Here is a 27,345-nt window from a genome sequence, read left to right as displayed (position 1 = left end):
AAGGTTATTTAATAAAAGATGTACAACTCCACGCGTGTCGCTGAGAATACTTTTATTGATTCAGAGGGAGGCAGACTGAACTATTCTTGCTCTCCTGCGCTTACCTCAACATTGAAGTTTTTTTTCTTTTCTTTTGTACATTTTAGGTGAATTACAATGCATTCATTACAAGCAATTACTTAAAACAGAAGCAAAGGAATGCAGATTTTTCTATAGCTATGACCTGCTAATGGAGGAATTTTTTGCATTAAAAATTCTTAGCTGTGAATAAGCTTGGCATTTTTGTTTGGACAAGTCAGATTTAATGCTATTTAAGATTGAATGAAAAGCTGTTTTTGAAGTTGGCCACATCTGTAGTCAACAGATGCACAGCACTATTAGTGCGTAATGGAAATCTTCATAATCACCAGTGTGCCAGCTGGAATCTTTCTTTTTTTTCTTTCTTTTTTTCTTTCTTTCTTTCTTTCTTTCTTTCTTTCTTTCTTTCTTTCTTTCTTTCTTTCTTTCTTTCTTTGGTTTTTGGGCTCTCCTTTTGACTTTTTATTTGCTGTGTTTAATTTGCTTTATTTACTGAAATCAAATTTGGTCTTTTGAGATAAATATGGCTTGATGTGCTTTTAGAACTTCTAAATGAACATCTTCTAAAAGAGAAATTAACATATTTTACTATCATAAATGTACTGGCTTGTTTGATTTATAATTTCAGTGTAATTATTCATTCATTCATTTATTCATTTTCTTTTCGACTTAGTCCCTTTATTAATCCGAGGTCACCACAGTGGAATGAACCGCCAACTTATCCAGCACATGTTTTTCGTGGCGGATGCCTTTCCAGCTGCAACTCATGGGAAACATCCATTCAAACACATACAGACAGTTTAGCTTACACAATTCACCTGTACTGCATGTCTTTGAACTTGTGGGGGAAACCGGAGAACCCGGGGGAAACCCACGTGAACATAGGGAGAACATGCAAACTCCTCAGAGAAACACCAACTGACCCAGCCGAGGCTCAAATCAGCGGCCTTCATGCTGTGAGGCAAATGTGCTACCCACTGATCACTGTGTTGCCTGTGTAATTAATTGTCTTTTAAAATTATTATTAAAATAATTGTTATTATTTGTATAATATTATATACAGTATGTTTGTAAGATACTTAACTATACACATAAGACATAACTGTGCACATAAGATACTTAGTTATACACATAAGACAGGCTATACAAGTACTTTTGCATGGGACTGAACAATATTGTGCAGAATATTGTGCAAGAGAGGTATTAAAGGTGAATATATTTCAATGTTGTGCAGAATATTGTGTAGGACAGGTATTAAATGTGAATATTGTGTTACCTTTATAGGTGGTAAATCTAGATCAATCTCACTGTAATCTTAATATTCATCTAGATCAATCTAGATTAAAAAGGCTAAAAGTTAGTCTTTGAGAATGGGTTTCTCAAGCCAGGTGGCGCATTAGACCAGGGGCTCATCTCCTGTTTTCAAAATGCATCACAAACTGCTTGAGAAACTGCTCTACTATGAAAACTGGTGATGAAAATAAATGATGTTCAATAAGATGTACTTGTGTTTACTAACTGTATATTCAGTTAAACATAAATTTTAACTGTAGGCCTCACAGACTCTAAACAGCGATTTTTGATCACCTTAATCAGACTAAAGTCATAATTGAACAAAACAGAAATGGAATTAAGACGTGGAGTATACATAATTTAGTGTCATTATTGAAGTTAACACAGCAATCAAACTATTACCGTCATTTAGGACTTTTCACCATATTTTCCGAAAAGATCCACACACGCGGCTGTCAGTAAACACACACATCGCCAAATGAGGGAGTTTTTTTTCTTTTCATTCGGAAAAGAAAAAAATAATAAATTCCATAACACTCTCACCAGTCCTTACTCCTTATTTGCGTCTGATACCCCAGTATGTCACAGGGGCATGAATGAAATGTTCATGAGTGAAGGGGAAACTGCCAAACTGCAGCTAAAGTCACCCAAAATTACAGGAAACTCTTACATGAAAGCACTTTACGTAAACACCTTAATTATATTATTGTCTATTAAGGCAAATAACTAGATTACAGATGTCCATGTAAGCGTAGTCAGTAGTGTCTTCGCAGTAAATGAAAGATCCAGAAGGGCATCCTCCTGATTTGATTCAGAAGGACACTTTTTTGATTTTCATTCACCGTCATTCATTTTAAAAAGCACCTGATCCATTTTATTTGTATATAAAATTTGTTTTTTGTTTTTTTGTAAATAAATAAATTATTTTTATTTGTAAATAAATTTTTACTCCAACGCATAAACTCTACAGGTGCCTGATAGTTAGATGTGGAGCTGACATTAATCAGATTTACTCTAGTGAACTGCATCCATGTTAGCATGTCACGCTTAATGTGGTAAATTCACAGTAGGAATACACACAGGTTCGAAGACTCGTTCTCGCCACCTAAAGTGCAATTTGGCCAGGTATACATCCGCACTAAGGTGAAAGTCATCATAGGTTGCGTAGAAGAGTAGTTCTACAGGTGGTTTGTCAAGCCCACTCATCTTTATGAAGCACAATTTGAAATGCACAGTGTTTCCAAGAGACATTGAGTGATTAAGAAAATGTCATCATCACAATAAATTCATGAATAAAAACCCCCACTAAAGCCTAAATCATGTTTAGCATCTCCTAAACATCAGTGTTTTTTTTCTCTCTCAGACACTAAACTCTGTGACACCTCATCTGGACGTGGAGGAGTGCAGCATTGCCTTGTTACCAAGAAATCGAGAGAAGAACCGCAGCATGGATGTCCTCCCACCGGACAGAGCCCTCGCTTTCCTGGTAACCACCGAGGGCGAGAGTAACAACTACATTAACGCAGCACTGATGGATAGCTTCCACCGGCCTGCTGCCTTCATTGTAACCCCCCATCCGCTGCCCGGCACCACCTCTGACTTCTGGAGACTTGTGTTTGACTATGGCTGCACCTCTGTGGTCATGCTGAATCAGCTCAACCAGTCCAACTCTGCCTGGGTAAGCCTAAACATCTTGAACGCCACCAGAAGTTTCACTAAATTCAGCACCCAAAAGGACTTTTTAGGATTTTACTTAAGAACACATCTTTATCGGTTGCTTTTTTGTGTGCATTCACATCGACGCACGTCCTTTGAAGTCGTTTAAGCTATTTTGTCCCCGGCTTCTCTTAATCTCCCTGTGAAATGTTCTATATTCATAAGCCTATAGTCAAGTCTCATTTACATACAGCTTTCCTTTGAGTAGCGGAGTTGCATTCCGGTGCTCTTTTCGATCACGGCTCTCTGAAAACCCTGACGTGGGCTAACATGCCGGCAGTTACTCAGTGTCACTGTCGCCGCCGATCTGTTCCTGGTGGATTAACGTTTCTCCTTCTTCTTCATTCGCATGATTGCTCTCCGCAGTCCATAAGTATTAATATTTATCACCTCACTTGCCTTGCTGTCATTAATGTTCTTCCTTTTTCTCGCTGTCTCTAGATGTTTGTTTTTTTTCAGCTCAGTTTAGTATGACGACTGCACTTCACATGTATTGATGTTCAATTGTAGAGCTGTGTTATAGTCAGTATACTGTAGAGAGGGGTCAGAATATTTAAAACCTTTTACCATTCAGAATTCTCTAGAACTTTCCCTTTTTCTTTCTTCTTTTTATCACAGTCAGTTTTGTTTAATGAACCCCTGCTTCCAAAACCAGTTTCCAACTTCGAATACTCTTTTTTTCCCCTCTTTTGCACAATTTTACTTCCACCAAAACCATTTTCTACTGTATTATTCCTTCATTTTTTTAAATAATGTTTATGTAGGTCTTGGAAAGGTCTTAAAATGCCTGAAAGGCCTAGGTTGCCCTAAAAATGTAAATTTCTTGTTGATTCGCTTTCCTTCAGGCTGTCCAATGTGTGGGTGACTTTTTCTTAAGTATAAAATGAAAGATTTTAATCTTGTCCTTGGTGATATACATATAATGCAAATCAGTAGTCTCTGACTTTCAAAATTGTATTCTGATGGTATTTGTACTTATCTTAGATTCAACCTTCAAAAAGTTTGCAAACAAACAGCATTAATCAAGGCTGTGGGCTGAAAGTAATAATGTAATAAAGATATTCAGTTTATTGCACAGCCTGATTGTTTTGATTCATAAAACCTCAGTATAGGCAGCACGATGGCTCGGTGGTCACCTCACTACATAAAGGTCATTGGTTCGAGTCCTGGCTGGGCCAGTTGAAATTTCTGTGTAGAGTTTGCATCAAGGTTATTATAGATAACAAAAACAAACGAAAAAAATGAAAACTAAAATTTCAAAACATTTTTATTAGATGAAATAAAATAAAAAAATAACGACTAACCATTAGTAACCTTATTGAGTTCTTGTAAGATGGAGTTTAAATAAATTGTCAGGTGCATAAGAGAGATGAGTAGTTCTACATTTGGTTTCCTTCGCGCTGCCAGTTGTTTGACCTGTACGGCATCTCAGCGTCAGTAATCCCGACGCCTTTGGCCAGATCAAGCCGGTCTTCCTCCAGTCAAGCCTCGCTGTTGCTCCCGCAGCAAAAACAACGAGTGGACATCATTAAATACTACCCAAGCAGATACTTAAAAGTATTATTTTAACACATTTGTATTCAATAATGGGTTTTACTATAACAAATCGTTCTTTTTAACAGAATTTTCTAAGTGAATCAGTTAAACTAGTTCACAAAATCGAATTGAATCATTTAAATCGATTCACGTCTCCAATAAGCACTCCAGTTATCCACAAACAACTTACTTTTTAAAATACCTAATACCCCAAACTGACTTTAAATAAACCAATATATACTGAGTTATTCAGTTATTAGAACAGCTCACTGAGATGAGATTTAAGAAGCGGTAAACCGAAACAATACTGCTCATGCGTGAATCAGTGAACCGAGCACAAACAGTACATGACAGCCTGCTGCGACTGAAACAAACTGCAGGGCCAGTAAACTGAGGGCTTAAATGAGAGGATTTAGCAAAACATAAGTTAATTTAATAACAGAAGGTCGTAATGGAATTTAAGCAAGTGAATCATGCTTCATTAGGGTTGTAAAACTTGAGATCTACCTGAGCTCAAATTCCCCTTTCGCCCTGCAAACAGAAGGGAGCCCCGAGCTTGAGGAGCTTATGAGCTTAGGGCTCTTTCTTGGGACAGCATGCCAAATAAGCTTTACTACCAATCACCAGCTTATAGTGTCAACTTTTGAATTAGTATTGTTTGTACAGTACTTTGGGGAACGTTGTTTTGTAAAAAAAATTGCTATATAAGTAAACTAACTAACTAACTAACTAACTAACTAACTAACTAGTTTATCAGAAGGTACAGCAAAAGATATATTTTCGTATTAGGCAAAGGCATTAAAAGTAAATGGAAAGTTTGATTTGACTTCTTTTAATTGAACTTTGAAGCATTTTTTATACAAAGCAATTAAATCTTTATTACTTGGTCTTTAAAATCTTAAATTTACCTTCAGAAAACCTGAAGAAATCCCGTTTAAACATTCCATAATGTGAAACAGTGATTCAAACACCTTCACAGAAGAAACATGCCCTTGAAAAATTCTTGTAATGACAAATTATTGCCTGTAACACAAATTAAATCAGTTTGTCTTCCTTCCGTATATTCATTGCTTCTGTCTTTCTCTCTGCAGCCGTGTGTGCAGTACTGGCCTGAACCAGGTCTTCAGCAGTATGGGCCTATGCAAGTGGAGTTTCTGTCCATGTCTGCAGATGAGGACATCATCACCCGACTTTTCAGAGTCAAAAATGTGACGCGAGTGAGTGAGACTCTTCTCTCTTCAGCACAGTGCATTGTAGCTGCAGCAGACCCATTAAATACCCTGAAGTTAACAAAGTTAATCACATATTCATCATTTTCACTTCAGAAAATTGCTATAATTGAGCAATTATGGCAAATTGTGCTTTATAGAAACATTCGCAAGTAAAGTTTACTGAAGTTTAAAGTCTATTTGGCCTTCTAAAGGTACAAATAAGGTAAAAAGTCAGCCTTCCAGCTGAGCAAATGAGCCTTATAATATTCCTTCTAAAAAATATGCTGTAGAATCACAGTAATTTCCTGAGAGAATTCCTTGTATTACCACCACAGGGCTTTAATGATATTCTGTGATAATACATTTTTCATACCTTGGAACCGGTTGATCATTATGTTGTGCCTTTTAACCGTCAGCTTACTTCTGCAAGTTGGAAGTGAGGAAACGGAGACTTTTATGTAATCTTTGAAAAGCTCCGAAAGCTGCCTTTTGTGTTGCTCTGTTAGCCATGTTACATTCGGATCACCGTTTAATAGACTACAAGATAAAGCAGTATAATAAATAGAGTTTGTCAGTACAATATATTTCATCAGGCAAAGCTACAAGAGCAATTAAAGAACAGAGGAAAAGCCATTTCAAAATATCCATTTTCATACCATCAGCACAACACTTCATATGGCACCACAGGACGGATGCTGAAATAAGTTTTCATAAGCCTGCGAAGATATGAAATATACATTAATGAGCGTGCCACGGAAGGTCATTTTTACCACTTTCAAATTGCCCCAGCCTGTCATTATTGCATGGGCTAATTTTGTTCTGTTTTTCTGTGTCTATGTTTGATGGCAGTTCTCCTCACCTAATAGACGCCTGCATTTTTCTCTGGGCTTGGTGTGCTTTTTGACAGATGTCACAGTGTTTTAATGCTTTGACGTTTCTGTGGAACGTTAGAGACTATAGAGATTGAGTGGGGGAAAGACATTTCCAGCTCAACAGAGGGAATTAAGGGGTGTGTGGATGTGATTGTGGGTGTGTATGTGTGTATTTTTCAAACGTGTTGGCTCTAGTACAGTATTTAGATCTGGGGTTGATAATATTAGTGTTTTAGTTTTAACACTTATGTTTTTAAAGTGTGAATTCTGTCTGCTATGCAAACATGTCCACTTAAATTAAGTGTTTGTTTGCACTTGTGCCATTAAAATGTGCAATCTATCTAAGATCTAGACGTGTTTGCTCATAATAAGTTTTCTTTTTTAGCACATATGCTTTTAAACTGGGCACTATATATATGCTGTGCAGACATGTCAGCTTATAATACACACAGTAGGCTTTTTTAAGCTATGCGATTTATCTGCTGTGTAGACATGTTGGTTTAAAATATTTTTTTTTACATAAATGCTTTTAAACTATGCATTTTATCTGCCGTGTACATGTCAGCCTATTTTTTTTACATTTATTTTGAACACGTATGCTTTTAAACTGTGCATTTTATCTGCCCTGTAGACATGTTGGCGTATGCATTTTTCTATAAATTCTTTTAAATTGTATTTTATCTGCTATGTAGATATGTTTTAAAGTATGCACTTTATCTGCTGTGCATGTGCATGTCACCTTATAATTGTGTTTGTGTGCGTGCGTGCGTGCGTGCGTGCGTTTGTGCATGCATGTTTAAAGGGGTGGTTCAGTGCGATATCATATTTTAAATTTTAGTTGATATCTAATGTAAATGTGTGAACATGAACAACATTTCTGAATGTAATACGCTTTAAAGTTCAACTCAAAGGGAGACATTGGCTTTTACAGAGTTAACTTAGCAAAGCGTACAGCAAACAAAGTTTGGGGACTACAAAAAATACGTCTGGGTTGGTGAGATCACAAAGCTTCAGGTTACGTACATACACCATGTTATTTACCTTATTCTTCGTGTACGAGCGGGCGCAGCCATTTGAATTATTCTGGCCCGAGACTACCAGTCTCATTTACTTCTATTCATTTTTAGATGTTAAAAACAGATTGTTATGCTGCTTGATGTTGCAAACTGATTCTTTTTTATTATATTATTCTACTTTGTCAGTATAATCATGCAAACACTTCTTTGTAGAGCAAATAGTTTGACCGTTTTCGGCTGTTTATTATTCTTAGTTATTTCTTTCATAGGGAGCTGAATCAGAAGTTCTAAAACAATTGCAAAAACGAGCGCAGTTCCGCATTGAAGAATAAGGTCAATAGCAGAGAAAGCCAAAATGGCGTCCAAACGCTGCTATTTTCACATAACTTTTTCTGTTTCTGTATTTGGGGACCTGGCACAAAAATATAGGTGATTACAATTTAATTTTAATTATGTTCCAAAGAATTGTAAAAAAGATATAGCTCTAGCATTTGACAAAGGACAGCTTCCAGAATCTCTGTTCAATGCTGGATTCAGCTAAAAACTCCTTAAAAAAGGAGCAGCTACAGCCATAATAGAAGAAGCTGTGGATTGTGAGTCACAACCTTTAATCATTTTATTAGTTAAAGTTGATCTATTACATGCATAGTTTCTAGCGGTAATGGTATGGTGTAGCAAGGATTTAAACAAGGATATAAACAATGGGAAATGCTATTTGGCACTGTTAATAATTTAGCTACAAATTCTGATTTATCCGTCAATCGCTGTAAACACCCACAATCTTCACCAGCGCTGCAGTGTCTCTGTCCTTGCTTTCGAAACCTCAAATAAACCAACTCATAAAAGACATGTGAACGTTTCATATTACTTACACATGCTTATTTCGAATATATGTGAAAGACACTTGTCAGATTTTATTTTAAAGAGCAGGCGTGAGGTTCAGCTGTGTCCTTTTCATTTTCTGTCTGATTCAGGCTCAAACAGATCTGGCTAACAGTTACTCTGACAGTATTATGTCATATTATATAGCAGAGGCTCTGCGCTTGCTAGTAGAGGTATGACACTATTCCTGGTGACATGGAACTGATCTGCGAATTACACCACATAATGTTAGCTGACCAATCAGAGCCTCTTGAGGGCGGTCCTTTTGAAGGAACTAGAAAATATGACGTTTTGACATATAAAATATGTAATTTTCATGTTAGCTGAGTAGCTGTATTTAATCAGAGTAAGATATGAAATGATAAAAATTATTATTTTTTTTTTTTTCACAAATAAAGCATGAGCAAACATTGCTTTGCGTGAACATAACCAAACCTTTACAATACACTCTGGACCACACCTTTAAAATCATAGCTTAAAAATAGGTCAAATTTCATATTATTTTTACATAGTGATGATGAGGTTGGATTTTTAAAGGGGTAATTAAACAATAGCATGCATTAAAAACATATGGTACTTTATGTAGAAGGGATGACCAAACTATTTATTTATTTATTTATTTTATTTATTTAATGATTCTTATTATCATTTTACAATGTCATTATTTTTTAATACTGATTGATTTTAATTGTTACGATACTGATATTATTTCTTACTTTGGTTGAATTTTTGGCATTAAAATAGAAACTGTTTTACTCACATTTTAAGTGAGCAAAGTTTTTTATTAAACACTATTTTAGAGTTTGCAGTTAGTTCATTGATGCATTAAAACATTTCCATTGAATATAAATTGGATGAATTATTGATTAGCATTTTTACATAAAGTAAAGATCAACATTTGATTATGCAGCAAAAACTACCCAGTACCTTTACAATGCTAAGAACAATAGAGGAACAGTTTTCAAAGCAAAAGAAAAGATTGCTTTTCATCATTCATAGAAATAGAAACCATTTCTAAAATACAATTTGCTGTCACTCATTTTTTGCATTTCATTGTCACATGTGGTTAGGACAAAAGCTCTGATTAACAAGGAAACAATACCATTTATTACGTTTTGTTGCGTGGCGTCTGGTTAGGACACATTGTTAGCTGTCAAATTACAATGCAAGTTCTCCATTACTGTTACTTAACACACAAAAACCTACAGAACAATGTGCTGAAAGCCACCATACTACACAAATGAGATTCAATTAGGGTAATTATTATCAGTATATATGACTAAATTTCTCTTAAAGTTCCTTTAATTTGTAAGTAACTTTATAATATGTGCTAGTTTTCCTTCATTCATCCATCTCTGTATTCCCAATCAAGTATTTTACAAATTGGATGAACATTTTGACAGAAAAAAAAGTCAAAGAATTTTGTAATATATGTGTGTCACTCAACTATGGTCAGTACGTTTACTTCCTCTGGACAACCCTGAGGGCAGTTTTGGGGTGTGCTTGAGGGCTGTATATTAATCCAACCATCGTTTCAAGCCAAAAAGCGTCAGTACCAGGGCCAACCGTACAGTATTTCTTCCCCACCCGACTGAAACTCTTTCCCAGCAGACTCATTCATCACAGCATAAACCCTGCTGACTTGGCACTACTGAGACCTCAGCTTGGAGAACAGTGCTACGCTACTGTACACATTCATAAACAAGTCCTAATGCACAGCTGGCGTTGCGTTACTGATTGTGACCTTTCCTTTTTTTTTTCTTTCATGTGAAGCTGCAGGAGGGTCAGCTGGTTGTGTGCCAGTTCCAGTTCCTGCGCTGGTCTGCGTATCGTGACGTGCCTGACTCCAAAAAGGCCTTCCTCAACCTGCTGGCCAGCGTTCAGAAGTGGCAGAGGGAGTGTGGAGAAGGTCGTACGGTGGTCCACTGCCTGTAAGTAGTATTGGGACACATTCTTCGCAATCCCTTGAAGAACAAATGATGTTTTATTGATTTACAGCATGTGAAAAATGTAACACCTGCTGACATTCATTTTGAGCAAAATACCCTGGTATTCTATTTTAAAGGTTCCAAATTAGGTTTTGAAGGTCTCCTGCAGTTGTTTCATATCCATTCAAGATGGAAAAAAAAACTATTTTTTCCCCACAATGTACATTGCTGCATTTTCTCTTTTCTCACAATGTCTGAAATAGTTTGTTCTAGGATCCTTTATATCTAAACCCCACCTCTTTGACAGTCATCTTTGCTTTGATTGGTTATCTGTTTGCATAAAACATGAAAAATTCATTCATTTTCCTTCAGCTTAGTCCCTTTATTCATCAGGGGTCATGAACCACCAACTTATCCAGCATATGTTTTACACAGCAGATGCTCTTCCAGTTGCAACCCAGTACTGGGAAACATCCATACACACTCATTCTCACACATACACTATGGCCAATTTAGTTTATTCAGTTCATCTATAGCGTATGTCTTTGGACTGTGGGGGAAACGGGAGCACCCGGAGGAAACATGCAAACTCCACACAGAAATGGCAATTGACCGAGCTGGGACTCGAACAAGCAACCTTCTTGCTGTGCGGTCTTACTGAGTCATCGTGTTGCCCTTATTGATTAATTTCATGCATTAAATTTTTCTATTTCTAATTTTTTTACAAATAGAAAAAAGGGCAATATGATAGAAAATAATTCAAATGCCATTCAAAACTTTGGGATTAGTAAGGTTTTTATGAAAATAATGTAGAATTTTATCCACAATGACAATGATAAGAAGTGACGGTAAAAATCATTTACTTTGTATCAATATATTTTTACTTAAATATGTATATTATATCTTAATATTTTTACTTAATTTCACTTTTCGTCAAATAAATCCAACCATGGCGAGCATAACTTATAATTGTATGCTGCAGGCCACAAACTTTTTTTTTTGCATATCAGTTTGTATGCTACTTCTAGAATTCCTACATATGCTACTTTTAATCTAGTTTAATAAACAGTCAATTATTGCACTATTATTTATTGGTCTAAAATTACTAAAAGAGCCACCATTATGCCCCACATCAGAAATTGACTGACTTTTATTTTATGTAATGTTTAGGTGCGGAAGCTTCCACAGGACCTGGATATACAGTGACATTAACATTATCAATAGTGCCAGTTTTATAGTATCAACTCAAGCATAAGTAATAACAGTGTCAACTATACAAACCAGGATTGGAAAAGCGAGTTATGTACTGATTTTACTTTTCTAAGTAACAAGTAAAGTAACGCATTACTTTAATAAATTGAGTAATAGTATTTGAGTTATTGTTTTTAAAGTGTAACATATCTAGTTGTTGGGTGGCACGGTGGCTCAGTGGTAGGCATTGTCACCTCACAGCAAAAATGTCGCTAATTTGAGTACCAGTTGGTGTTTCTTTGTGGAGTTTGCATGTTCTGCCTGTGCTTCGCTTTCCCCCACAGTCCAAAGACATGCGCTATAGGTGAATTGATTCAATTAAATTGGCCATAGTGTGTGTGTGTGTGTGTGTGTGTGTGTGTGTGTGTGTGTGTGTGTGTGTGTGTGTGTGTGTGTGCGTGTGCGTGCGTGCGTGCGTGTGTGTGTGTGTGCGCGTGCGTGCGTGCGTGTGTGTGTGTGTGTGTGTGTGTCTGAATAAGTGTGTATAAGTTTAAAACGTGCTGTTTGGGGTTCTTAGTTGGTGAGTTGGTGGGTTCATTTTACTGTGGTGACCAAGTCGAAGGAAAATGAAGGAATGAATGAATATCTTGTTTTGTTTTAAGAGGACTTCATTGTGTCTATAAATTCAGTTGTGCCTTATAAAATTGGTTCAATAAACTAATCAAATTCAAATAGCTTTCAATTCAATTACTGTAGATTCTGTTATTGTGTTGCGTTAGCTGATTTTAATTAGATAGCCCGATCAAACAATTGCTCCTTTTAAGTGTATTCTGATATTTCTTTGTAAATGGTTTGTTTATACTGTGATCTGCCATAAATGCTAATCAGATAAAGACAAATGATTCAATGTAGAAAAAAGAAAGGAATCAGCCTAATGATGTGATCCTGCTGTGTTCAACTACATCTTTTCCGCCACATGTCTTCTATAGCGTGTCACTGATTGATGTTTCCCCAAGCTGGTGAAGCAAATAGATAGCTTTTTATTCTGCTTGCACAGTGAGATGCATGTCTGGTCTAGCAGGTGCACTGGTGCGCTCTTCATCAGTTATACAGGTAGTGGAAGATCCATGAGCTAGTGCATTTCAATTACTTTGCTGTTCTTTTTTTCCAGAATTAAAAACAATGGCTTAATATATTCCACTTAAAGTTGATTTTGACTATGAATTGGAACTACAGGAATTAAAGTTTATTGAAATTAAGACTGATGTTGAACGTTTGGGTAAGCTTTTAGAAAGGAAAAACTAAACATTTCTGTTAAAGCCTCTATTTTGTTTTGTTTTGTTTTGTTTTGTTTTGTTTTGTTTTGTTTTGTTTTGTTTTGTTTTGTTTTGTTTTGTTTTGTTTTGTTTTGTTTTGTTTTGTTTTGTTTTGTTTTGTTTTGTTGACGTTTATACATTTATTCAGCAAGGATGCCTAAAATTAATCAGAAGTGACAGTAATTATACACTACATGACAAAAGCCCTGTCGCCTATATAAAATATGATCATGCCTTGATTTTTAATTAGGACAGTAATGTCTGGCTTTGCTTTGACAAAAGTCTTGTCACTTAACAGAAATAATATACAGTATAGAATATAAAGTCATGGTGCAGTGGAAAAATAATTATTGTGTACAGGTATAACTTCTACTGTATGAGCTTGAAGGACTGATAATAAATTAAAGTTCATAAAGTCATCTGGAAAAGGCAAAGAAAGTGTTCTTGCAGGACTCCCAGAGTTCTTCAAGATTCTTTAGATTCATCTTCAATGCCTCCTCCTTCATCTTACCCCAGACTTATTCAATAATGTTCATGTCTGGTGACTGGGCTGGCCAATCCTGGAGCAATTTGACCTTTGCTTTCAGGAACTTTGTTGTGGAGGCTGAAGTATGAGAAGGAGCGCTATCCTGCTGAAGAATTTGCTATCAACTGTGGTTTGTGATGTAATGGGCAGCACAAATGTCTTGAGACCTCAGGCTGTTGATGTTGCCATCTACTCTGCAGATTTCTTGCACACCCCATACTGAATGTAACCCTGAACCATGATTTTCCTTCACCAAACTTCCTGATTTCCATAAAAATCTTGGGTCCATGCGGGTTCCAATAGGTCTTATGCAGTGTTTTGTGATGATTGGGATGCAGTTCAATAGATGATTCATCAGGAAAATCTACCTTCTGCCACTTTTCCAAATGATCAACTAGAAGTCAAGTTATTATTTGCTGCTCTTACAACCGGGATTGACGACAAGACTTTTTGTCAGGTAGTGTAGATATATCATGCAGCACAACTTTTCCAGAATTAATAAAAAATAATAAATACTACTAGAGCACCAAATTAAAATTTCTGAACATTTATTTGACTCTGAGAAATGCTTTGTTATCACAGAAATAGGTTAAACTTTAAAATATAAATATGAAACATTTATTATAAATTGTATTTATAGTTTACAATATTTTCCCAGTGTTGGTTTGCAACTGGAAGGGCATCCGCTATGTAAAACAAATGCTGCATAAGTTGGTGGTTCATTCTGCTTTGGAAACCCCTGATTAATAAAGGGACTAAGCCGAAAAAGAAATGAATGAATGAATGAATGAATGAATAAATGTTTCACAATACTACATTTTTCAGTAACATTTGTTTTTATTAAACACCTGCAGTTTAGACGAGCCAAAGTAGCTTCTTTCAAAAACTTTGATTGGTTGTGTATATGAATTAAATTCAAGAAAAGGCATTCTAGGTAAAATTTGAATGGTGCTTTGTATTATTCAGATAAAGTAGTGGCAAAAAAATTTAATATGTGTGTATTTAATATATATATATATATATATATATATATATATATATATATATATATATATATATATATATATATATATATATATAAGCCAATTCAAACATAAGAGAACAAAAGGGAAAGATAAAAGCACCATAACACTGAAGAGCAGAAATAAATGAGCTAATCAAAGAGCAGTCATTCTGTATGATAAAAATTAAGAGATAAAGGTCTAGGCATAAGAGAATAGATGAGAGAATTTTTTTTTTAACAATGGTGGGATCTGATAATGACACTAACTGGATTTGAACTCTGATTGCCTACAAATAGAAGTGCATTTCACAAGAGCACATGGACTGTCCATCAGGTCCCAGTCTGGCCTTGTATTTTGTCGAAGTGTCAGCTCCTCTGTGTGGCCCCTGTGAAAGCCATTGTGCCCTTGAGCAGCACACTTAATCCTTGTCTTCACAAAGTATTATCTGTATCTGCAGTGACCTCTCTTTGTTTGCCAGTCAGCCAGATAAGAGATAACAATATGCAAAATACTAAATTACTGTGTACCTTTGCAAACAAAAAAGGAACAACATCCTGATGCAAACAATTAAAAATGTGTCTGAGCACATACCCAGAATTAATGATCTTAGCCAAGGTGTTAAAGGTATAGTTCACCCAAAAATGTATTTGTTCATACCCGAGTGGATCCAAACCTTTGAGTTTCTTTCTTCTGTTGAACACAAAAGAAAATATTTTGATGAAAGCCAAAAACCTGTAATCATTGACTTTCATGGTATTTGAAAGTCAAAACTGGAAGTCAATAGCTACAGGTTTTTGTTTTCCTTCAAAATATCTTATGTTTAGCTAAGTAAAGTTTTCTAATAAACGATGAGTGAATGACGACTGAATATAAATTGTATCCCCTTAACTGGGCAGTTCTCTCCAAAACGGAAATTCTGTTGTTATTTATTCCTGCATTAACTTCCTATAACTTTTATTCATCTAAAACCTAAAATGCAAACAAAATACACTGACCGGCCACTTTATTAGGTACACCTTACTAGTACCGTATTGGAACCACTTTTGTCTTCAGAACTGCCTTAATCCTTCGTGGCTTCGTAGATTCAACAAGGTACTGAAAATATTCCTGAGATTTTCTTCAATATTGACATGATAGCATCACACAGTTGCTGCAGATTTGTCAGCTGCACATCCATGATGTGAATCTCCAGTTCCACCACATCCCAAAGGTGCTCTATTGGATTGAGATCTGGTGACTGTGGGGGCCATTTGAGTACAGTGAACTCATTGTCATGTTCAAGAAACCAGTCTGGGATGATGAGATGACCACAGAACTGCCGCTCACTGCATATTTTCTCTTTTTCGGACCATTCTCTGTAAACTTTAGAGATGGTTGTGTGTGAAAATCCCAGTAAATCAGCAGTCACCTAAATCACCTTTCTTCCCCATTCTGATGCTTGGTTTGAACTGCAGCAGATCGCCTTGACCATGTCTACATGCCTAAATGCATTGAGTTGCTGCCATGTGATTGGCTGATTAGAAATCTGCATTAATAGGCATTTGTTATTACCTAATAAAGTGGCCGGTGAGTGTATATATGTATTTTAATCAAGCTTGGGAGATTTAAATCACCGAAAGCTTGTTAACCCAACACTTTAAAACATTCAAATACAGATCAAAACATAAATCCATATGATTAACATGGTTTCAGTTTTAAGAAGAGACATGAGGAGATATAATATTGCACAAATAGACCCTGTTTCTATCCGCTATTAATAAGCTTTTTTATTGATCCAATCACAAGTTGTCAGCCGGGAAACATAACCACTTCCACCTAGTATTAACATGCGATCAAATTCATCTCTTGTGACCACTTGTGCTCAGATTTCACAGAAACCATTCCTCTTATTTCATCATGCTGATCGTTATAACTGTATAAGTTCTACTGAAAGAACGAAAAACGTTCTATGACTTGAAAGCAGGTGAATGAAGAGGTTGTGGGTGGCAAATACAGTTTTCATCATAATCTGTGTGTTTTGCTACAACACAATGAAATATGAATATCATGGTGGCTATTTCAGGGAACCGTCAGACTTCTGTCGTTATACTAAAAATCATAGTGCCTGAGACTATAATGCCATTGGGTGAAACAGGATCACACCTCTGACTAAAAGGTTTGGGGTGTCAGGAAAAATGACGTTAGGTGTCAGGTCTTGTGTGAAACAGCTTCACAGTTAAAGGCATTGGATGTCATGGGATCAGTCCTAGAATGCATTGAATGAAATTATATCAGACTAAAATGTAAGGCTTAGGAAAAAACAGAATCAGACAAAATCACTTCTGAACCCAAAGGGCACCCTGTTGGGAAAAATAAACATTGATTGTCACTAAAGATAGTTCGACGGTTTGAGCTGGTTTAAACTAGTTTCTTAGCCTGTCATGAGTTGGTGTAAGCTGATCCCAAACTTGTCCTAAGTAACTAGCTACTGCTCAGGACCAGCACGTGAGATGACCAGTTTAATCCAGGTAAAAACCAGCTTAGAACAAGCTTAATGGTTTCAGACCACACAGATTTGCCTGAGACTAAAAAGAATTGGACTAAGGGACATCAGGTGAAATTACCTCAGACAAAAATGTATAGGATGAAACTACCCCAGACAAAAAGGCATAGAAATAAGCGTGATCAGATAAAATCAGACGCTGAAACGGAATGACACATAAGGCTTTGGACATAAAAGAATGAAACAGCGTTAGACATAAAGGGATTAGATGAAATGGGGTCAGACAAAATAACATTAAATAAAAATGTATTGAACAAAATGGAATCAATCGAAAATACCCTAACCTGATTTCACCAGGTAGGACATATTCCTGGATGAACATCTATGTTGACTCAGGAACAACATTCCAATCAGCAAATCAGATTTAAGGATACGTTTACAGTTTAGGTTTATGCTTATGGTTAGGTTTATACACTTCTACTTGATTGTTATTCAACTATTATTCGCTTCTGATTTTGTGAGTATATATATATATATATATATATATATATATATATATATGTGATTGGGTTTATAGGCATAGGGAATATGTATCGATTATGTTTTTGAACAAAAATAATGTTCCAGGATTAACATTGATGTTAATCCAGGATCACAGCATCCTTGCCATGCTCAAAAATAGCCCCAGACCAAAAGTCATGAGAAGAAATGGTCTTAGAGAAAAATACAATAAACAAAATGGCACTGGGCAAAAATATATGTAATGTAAAAATGCCTAAGCTTTTATTCTGCTGTGCAAATCAGTATTGTCCCCAAACTTTTCAGCCCACAACCCCTAAAATAACAATGCATGTGACTCGCAACTCCCACGTTTCTCAGAGGTGGTTATAAATAAACTAATATTTTCATGTTGTTGATTTTTATGTAACTATTAACTACTATTTTTATCTTCTGTGAGTTATGAATAAAATATGGCAAATCTAATAGTTTAATCAGTAAGCTGTCATTCTAATAATCAATAAAAATTTGAAAAGTATAAAGTACAATAAGTTTATACAATATAGAAAATAAAGGCAAGCAATTGGTCAAAGGTGTGGAATTAGTGTACGTGGTTACATAAATTAATAGGTATTAACTTATCTTTGCTCTCAGCCAATACATGTTACCTGAAAAAAAGTAGGCAAATAGATTCAATGATATAGGTCTACACAAGATTAATTATAGATCACAGTTAAAAACAACAGAGAGATGAGATCCACCGGAAGATTCGGGATAGACTGGCTGATTTTCGGCTGCTCTCAGCTGGACAGGTCTGCTCAGAGATACTGGTGACTGCCTGAACCTCAGAGACGAAAATGAAAACATTGTTTTAAAAAGAAAACGGGTTAGTGTAAATGGGGCCTAAAATTTATTTGACTTTTGGAAACCTTCACGCGACCCTCAGTCATTGTCAGCCACTGGTGTAGATGCCCAAAGTAGGGCCCGCTCACTCTCTGAGAAGAGAGTGAGAACCATGGAGAGTGTTGGGGCGAATGCCTTTAAAGGAGATCGTCATTTCTAATTTGACGTAACGTTTTTTGTTTTTTTTTTGTTTGTTTTTGTATTATTGCTAAGCTACAAAAAAGCAAACTGAAATGAAATATTTCAATTAAATGTAAATGAATCAGAATTTTTAAAATGTACAGTCAATAATGTCATTCAACGGATAGAGGACTATGCAGAAGACACCCTTGAGCAAATCAAGGCAAAAACTAGTGAAATAAAGTGTAATGTATGCTGTATTAGTTAATATAAAGCAATGTTTTTGTCATTTTTAAATAGTATTAAATAAATTAGGAAATTACCCACTGCAACTGTATTTACCTTGGCTAATCAGGTTTGTTTTTTGGTCTTTCATAAGAAAAAGTTTGGGCACCCCTGGTCTAGTGCTTGAAACTTTTATGAGTCATGAGTCCTCATACCATTTTGATAAACTCATAACCTCCATTATATGTTTACATGCTTGAAATTTGAACCAAACCTTATTGGTTCCTGATGCGACATGAAATTATCTTATTGGCTCTCAGGCATCAAGTAAGCATACTTAAAGGGATAGTTAAAGGATTAAAAGGATTCACTTAAATGTAAATTCTGTCATCATTTACAATGTCTTTCTTCTGTTGAGCACAAAAAAGCTGATATCTTGATGAATGTTGAAAGCCAGCAGCCACTTGAACTCAAAAATATTATTTTTCCCGTTATGGATGTCAAAGGCTGTCAGTTCCTAACATTCTTGCTGACTAATGTTTAAATGTGATTAAAGGCCCAAATTAAATCTGTTCATCATAATAAGTGATTATGTCTTTTTAGAGCACTTGGATTAAACTGAATTTATCTGGATTTCTTATCTCTTTTAAAGTGTTTTGGGTGAACAGACTTTCAATGGAGGGTCATTCTTAAGAGTTTGGAAGTTAAAGATGAAAGAAATTTCACTTTAGTGTGAAGTAACTCTTTAACACTGTCATTATCCACACTCCATCGTCATCTTCATTGCTCCTCCTGCCCCACCAAATATCTCATCTGCAACCCCAAGCACGAATTCCCTTCCCATCGCCGCCCAGAAGCACATCACTCAAAACTGTCACACAGTGTTACCAACCACAGGCAGAGAGAAGAGATTATGGAGATGAAATCAATTATGCTTTAATACTGAACAGCGCAGGCCTTTCTCCGTGCTAAATCCAGAGCTGCCAAAGCACTGACTGCGATTGATTATCTCAGCATTGCCTCATCTCGCTGCCGCTGTCGTGCTGTACGCATACATAGCAGACGACCTCGGCGGAGCTTCAAAAATCCTCTTGTGCAGGCTGATTTCATATTAACTGGATGTTTGAAATTTCTGTTGTAGGCTGAATATCAGTATGCAGCTCGAGCCAGATCTCTTTCTGTCTGACTGCCTGTTCTTTGCTCGTGACGGCTTGGGTTTTGTTGTATTCGTGTATGTCTAGGAACGGCGGTGGCCGGAGTGGAACTTACTGTGCCAGCAACATCCTGATGGAGATGATCCAGTACCAAAATATCGTGGATGTATTCTACGCCGTCAAGACCCTTCGTAACGCCAAGCCCAACATGGTGGAGACACTGGTAAATGTTGGTGGAATAAATATACATATATATATATATATATATATATATATATATATATATATATATATATATATATATATATATATATATATATATATATATATATATATATATATATATATATACAGTTGATTAGGGTAATTGTTGCTAAATTAATGTAACAGTAATTCGATGTTTTCCTTTAAATAGCCAATTGCATAGATTTCTTTAGTTTTTACCGCTGATTTTAGGTATAAACTAACATCTGCATTAGCAAACATGCATATATCTGAACAAGTTTACACACAGGACAAATTAAATTAGCACCCAGATCTGTCATAAAGCTGTGGGCTTGTTTGTTTTCTTTTGAGGGGGTGCGGGGTTGTGTAACATGAGACATGGCACTGTACAGTAGATGACACTTCAAAAGGACCATTACCACTGCAAGTGGAACCGCCGCTGCACTAAAGGATTAAAAACTTGTTTTTAGGTGTAACAGCAGTTTGCAACTAATAACATTTGGCCAAATATTAGTAACTTAGCCTGTAACAGGGGTCACCAACCCTGTTCCTGGAGAGCTACCTTCCTGCAGAATTCAGTCCCAACCCTGATCAAACACACCTGAACCAATTAATAGTACCTAAAGCAACACTTGATAATTACAAACAGGTGTGTTTGGTCAGGGTTGCAACTAAAATCTGCAGGAAGTAGCTATCCAGGAACAGGGTTGGTGACCCCTGGCCTATAATAACTAATAATTATTGATAAAGCCAATTATTCTGTGATCAGGTGACTAGGGGTCCGTTCTTCGTACCTCGCTTAAATGATCTAAGATGATTTGGCAGATCCTGGATCTTTTAATCTTGATAACTGATCTCTCGCTAATTTGGTTCTTCAAACAAGTTCGCGAATCAGATTAGAATGTCTGGATAAACTGATCTGAGATCGCTGCGTGTGTTGTGAAGGACAGATCTATCGATCCTCGAAATCATGATCAGCAATGCAGCGATTGGCTGACAGCACAGCAGCGTAATGACATCATCTGATTAATATTCAATTATCCATGTGAGCAAAATTACATCAAATTAGCAGTAAACGGTTTGTTAAATATGACACGCAATAACCTTCCACATTTGTTGTGAGCAGCAGGCTTTACACTTTCATGTGTCAAGTGTATCATCATGTATTTCAATGCAAATCAGTGTATTTATTTCTACATTTAGAAAAGATTTTCATTATTATTGTAGCCGTTTTTTTAATCGGTGTAAAGAATAACTGGTTGTTTACAAAAGCATTTTAATATTGGTAAAGGTGTCTGGAACTTTTGTGAAGCATCAAAACACTGGTATATTAACTATCAAAACATGTTTATGACTGCATAAATGTATTATTGCTTTAAAAAAAAAAGTGACATATTGTGCATTTATATCATACACAATTTGTACTAAAGCGATCTAAAAAGTTCATATAAATAAGTTTTCTCTTTGCACCACCAGGTGGCAGTCTTTGTACTTTCATTTCAAGGATGCAGATTGCATAAGTTTTAGTAATATGTATAACTTTATTTATTTTATTAATAACTATAACTTTATATATATAGTTAAAAAAATATGTACCATTTTCCCAAGTGTTTATAACTACTACTGTAAGAAAATATCAGAATTCGGTACATACTTTCTGTATTATCTTTGCTTGAACTGAGCCGATCTAATCCTGTTTATATGAATTGAACCTGCTCCCGATCAGGTTTGACCTAGCAGAACTGTTGCTATGACAACAACTCTCGGATCAGCTTTGAAGAACGAAACGATCCTGAATCGTGTCAAATCGTCAATATCCAAATCCAGCTAACTGAGTAATCCACGTACGAAGAACGGACCCCAGTGCTCCATCAGCCATGATAATATTTATATTATTGTGTAGTGTGTCACGGTTTTCATATCTTGTAGTGTGTGCACTATTAAAATGTGAGGTATTAGCATAGCCATGATGGTCAAAGTATGGTCAGTGGTATTGAAGTATGGAAGTTCATTCATTATTAAATGTCAAACTTGTATGCATATCACATTAGCCTGCTGTGAAAGAAATTAGACAGACTTTGAAAACATTTACACCATGCATGCTAAGTTAATAACAAAGCTCTTTTCCGTTATGAAAACATTTATTCGTTCAGAATGAGACACATTTGATTGGCTTTTATTAAACCCGTCTTGTCCTGTGTTGTTTTAACGAATGCCATTACAATTTGTGTTCAATTTATTGCATATTTTGAGATTTTTTTTATATTCTAAATAAAACTAAAGGATTTAGAAACTCAGCATACTTTTTACTCTAACACAATTTCATAGGGCACTATAAAGTCTAAAGAACTTAATTCTTACATTTGCTTAATTTTTGCAGCCTAGGGCTATGCTTCTGACCATGTATTGTATCTTTTCTAAAACATACAGTATAGTGCAAAAGCATGTTTATTACTAAGAAAACCAAAACGTCCACCAATCTTATATTTTAATTGAACTTCCATATGGCTTAACATTAGTAAACTAGACTACTGTATGTGTGCCTTGGAAAACGGGTCCTAAATCTTGCCTCACTTCATTAACACTCAGTGCTATGCCTCCACTAGGTAGTGAGAAAACACAAACAGAGCAACTTTCAGCAACCCTAAATTGTCGTCTTGCTGTGTGAAGGATGAGGAGGTGTTTTAAATTTCCACAGTATAATAGACAGAATCCAAGACTGCCCCTGGGCCTCCCACATGTCAAGCATAAACTCAAAATATTGTACACTAGCATGTATTCGATGCATTAAATGTAGTAGTAGTATGCCCACACGGAAGATGTCTGCAGATTATTAGCCCATCATTGAGACTATTTACTTCTGCAAATGTATGTAATTTAATATTTATTATTTTTGTTAATTTCAGCGATATTGTTTTGATATAATAATAGTAGAAATATTATCAATAGAAATATGAAATTATCATATGATTTATTCACAATACAGTTTGTAAAGTAATATTTTCTGTCTTTTAGTAGACATATTAGATGTGAGGCTTGCTCCATTTAGCAATTAATCTAATCTAATCTAATTTAATTTGCATTGTAAACATTAAATAAAAATTAACCATTTATTATTTTTTATTTCATATATTAAGTTTTTATTTGCGATTACTCCTAAAATCATTCTGCATAAATCAGCAGATTTCTTGCAAAACTCAGCAGAGAAAGATGTCTGCCGACTCTGTCTGGCCCTAGTAATCACTGATGCAGTATGTAGCTGGACTTAACCAAACATTTTAGAATAGCTAAAGGAAACATTACCATTGAAAAGAATGAACGAATCAAATGTTTAAGCGGTCAAGTATGACATCCTTTTGAAACTCTTTTGAATCATGAAGTTAAACATACTCTGTTGCTTCTGAGCATGGTTTTTAAAACACTGCTGGTTTTATTTATTACACTGAAGTTGTATACTTTACATGGAGCTTGAACTGTAATGTATCCTCACTTCTCTTTTAGATGTTTTTGAATAGTGTATTGCACTACAGATCGCTAATGCAAACAACACAGAGGTATTTAGATGTTGAGAATCAATCTCATTGGCTGCTAAGGTGAAAGCCTTCAAACATCTGTACCATGTAATTGGAAGAAGATTGGTTAGCACCAGCTTTTAAAATGAGCACAGAATATTCAAACTGTGATTAAATTTCATAGTATGTCTGTATTTTTTAACATATAAAACATACTAAAAGACTAAAAAACATAAAAAAACTTCAAACCTAATTTTTTATACAGTAGTGTACTCTGGATATACTGTAGTTTTGATGTCTTTCTGTCTCTTCGCCTTATAGGAGCAGTATCGTTTCTGTTATGAGCTGGTTCTGGAGTATTTGGACTGTTTAGAGGTCAGATAGCGGATTCCCCTTCTCCAAATCCCCCATGCTGACCTCACTGCATGGAGCAGGACCACCAGCAGGCTCAATCATACCCCTTACCTCCCTCTGCTGCCCTACTTTCTGCCATCGTACCTAGATCCAGATGAGACACACACAAAAAAAAAAAACAAGAAGTCAAGTTCTCTGCCTTTTTACCCCAAACATCCAAATAGGTTGTGTTCTTTCAGTTTCGGATATTTTCAGCGAGCCTGGCTTGGTGCGGTGTGGTTGCTTTAGCTCTGCTCACAGAGATAGTGTGCCGTTTCTAAAAACAGCGGCTTTATTTTACACCTGCCTGTTTATCTCCGACGTTCTGGACTGAAGAGCCGAAATAAACATCTCTTGGAGAAGATCTTCTCTTCATGTGGAGTTGAAAGTCGGGCGTCTCTACCGTGGCTCTTAAAAACAGGAGTCAGGCACCTGCAGTGCCCATTTTAAAAGAGGACAACACAAACACACATGCATGCACATCCCCACACACACACAAAATCAGCCAGCAGACAACTTTCCATCAACTGCCTATCAAGAAGCAGATGCCTCTTCGGCAACGTTTCCAGCAACAGCGATACAAGTTTTCCTCTCATCTGATTGGTTATTGTATCATCAGAGGCAGAGTTTGTTACTATATATGGTGCCATATGAGGAAATTGACGGAAGAGTCAGATGGCCATACTTTGGCTTTTTTAATCTTGTTGTGACTGTAGTCTTTTTCCTCTCACTTGTATATGTATATATATATATATATATATATATATATATATATATATATATATATATATATATATATATATATATATATATATATATATATTATACACATACATACACACTTAATGTCTGCTGGAAATCCCTTACGTCTTAAGGTGTAAGTCTCAAGTGCTAACAGTGGCCCTGTGTGCTTAAAGCGAAGGAAGTACATTAAGAAGGGGCAGACGTGATGGCATTGTAAAGCTTGCGATGGATTACACCCTGACCTTTATCCTCTCACTCAGTGGTTTTGAGAGAGCGCAGTTAATAGTCTTTTTACAACGGGAACAGTAGGTGAAACTGTGTCAGACGTGAAGAGAAAGGACCAAAAGGAACACCGGCAAATCTTCTTTTCACTCGTAACTATTTATCGGACTGACTCGTGTTCTCTGAGTGGATTTTGTTTAACAATTGTGCAGCTTTGAGTGTACAGCTGAATCCTGGGCTCGAGGTTCATCATAGCATCGCTTTATGTTTATCCACGTTTAAGGTACATTTATGTTCCATCGCAGTGTGTGATGGCTGTTTTCTTACAATAGCAGGACATGTGATAAGTGTGCTTTCCATTAATACGGTGTACTGTAGATCATTCATTTCAAGCATCGGAGGTGCAAATCCCATATTTGAATCATTAGATTTGGCCATTCACACCTCAGAGGTCTTTATGCTTATTAAAATTCTCAAAAGCAAAATAATACAGTTTATAATTCACCCATATTTTAGCATGCTTTAAAGTTGACAATTGTTTTTATTGGTTTTAAATACAGTTTAATTTAATATCAATTTAACAAATTTGATATTTCTCTTCTTTTGGGCCATATTGTTTAAAATAATATTATATAAATAGCTTCAGTTGATTAAATAAGGCTGTATTTGTCATTTTAAGCATTTAGATTGTTTATTTCTATTAGATTTCTTTTTGTATTAGGGCTTTAAATACAGCTCATATAAACTTGAAATGACCTTCTGAGGTTAAAAATCTACATTTTTATGATGTTGAGAAACCATTGTTCACTGTCTATTAGTTCATCAAACAATCATTATTTTCTAAGAGCTACTTTGTATTTTATTCGTAGAAGTTTCCACCGGACATTTTAGTGTAGGTAGAACAGTGATGGAAATACAAACTGTAATTACCACTAATTAATGACACTACTTTAACTACAAACTCTAAATACAAGTGGTCAGAGTATCCCCATCAGTATTACAAACACATCTCTGAAACTGTTATGACCCCAACTGTGAAATTGCCATATCAGCAAGATGCCAAGTTAGCAAACCACAGAGGCATTTTCCCAATGATTACATTAGTCTGCATTAAGCTTCTCAGATATCAACATGACACAGTCCACCCCAATATATGCCTGATAACCAGCTAGTTAAAGCAACTTCTGCCATTATTTACTAATCCTCATGCTGTTCCCAAACACCTAGTACTTAAATTCTTACTGAAAATGTAAAAGGAGAAGTTTTAGATGAATCATTACAGCTTGGGACAAGATGATGGTAGACTATTCATTTTTGGCTAAACTGTTCCTGTAAGACAGTCATTGAAAACATGTTTGAAAAGACATTTCTGTGATTGATTTTTCACCAACACTCCCCTGTTGACTTTCTTGGAAAGTGCCTGGACACTCAGAGTTCAAGTGGAAGGTTTGTGTACATATAGATGTATATTTGTGTTCTGTGAATAGTATGTGAATCCTGAAGTTTGTTCGGCCAGATTTAACCATTTAAAAGTAACAGAAAGAGTTGAATGTACTGTACTTTTTTTCTGAAAATGTCGCCAAAAGATTTGACACATGCTCAGTTTAGCTGAGGATGATCTCTAAAAGCCATTCCAAAGTCGCCCCTTCTGACGGCCCATACAGTCACTTTAAAACCATTCAGTGATTGCTTTATTATTGTTTTAATGCCATGCTCATCCCAAAGACATTAGCCAACTTCTAATGGTAGTCACTAATTCTGCATAATTATTGTCCTTGTTGTTTCAGTATGCAGAGAAAGGAAGGACTTGTTGACAGATGTTGAGCCAGGTTCTTGTTTTTTCGTGCGTTTTTGTTTGTTTGTTTGTTTCCAAGTGTTTCTGTATGATACTGAATGGACTGAAAAAGAACTGTGTTTTTGACCATGTGTTTGTGGGACAGGAAGAGGATGCAGAGGTATATATCTCACGGGGAACTGAGGGTTGGGGTGGGACGGGGTCTTCAGACAACAATAAAATGTTCTAAGACTGTAAATGTTTGCTTGGTTGTTTATTTCACCGTTTGTGCATTTGTGTAGCTTTCAGACCATATCAATCAACAAAGGTTCATTGTGAAAATGTCCCCCTATATACACTTCTGGAGATCGCAAATTTTTGTAGTCAAAGCTATTATGTATGGCTGCATTTTGTCTTTAAAATGAACGATACAGGACGGTGTGACGCTGTTTCTTTTCGTGCTTACCAGCTAAACGCAGAGCGGAGTTGACTGTGACGACAGGGTTCAAGTCTGGTGAAGAAGG

At 35.9% G+C, this 27,345-nt stretch overlaps 1 protein-coding gene across 16 annotated transcripts in view; it reads left to right on the top strand.

Annotated features, from left to right (window-relative positions):
• ptprub (protein tyrosine phosphatase receptor type Ub) overlaps nucleotides 1-27,080 on the top strand; it is a 454,717-nt gene extending 427,637 nt beyond the window's left edge. For 15 of the 16 annotated variants that reach the window (XM_087285299.1, XM_087285297.1, XM_087285296.1 and 12 more), the window contains 5 exons: nucleotides 2,735-3,049; nucleotides 5,715-5,840; nucleotides 10,378-10,535; nucleotides 20,039-20,174; nucleotides 24,010-27,080. In XM_087285299.1, coding sequence (XP_087141425.1) covers nucleotides 2,735-3,049; nucleotides 5,715-5,840; nucleotides 10,378-10,535; nucleotides 20,039-20,174; nucleotides 24,010-24,072 — 798 coding nt within the window. In that variant the 3' untranslated portion in view covers nucleotides 24,073-27,080. 16 annotated transcript variants of the gene reach the window in all.
• Nucleotides 27,081-27,345: the final 265 nt, after the last annotated feature.

This window comes from Danio rerio, chromosome 16 (assembly GCF_052040795.2).
Source record: "Danio rerio strain M-AB ecotype USA chromosome 16, GRCz13ab, whole genome shotgun sequence".
In the NCBI taxonomy this organism is placed as follows: Eukaryota; Metazoa; Chordata; class Actinopteri; order Cypriniformes; family Danionidae; genus Danio; species Danio rerio.
The sequence above is the reverse complement of the archived record's forward strand: the minus strand, read 5'-3'. Positions and strand labels throughout refer to the sequence as shown.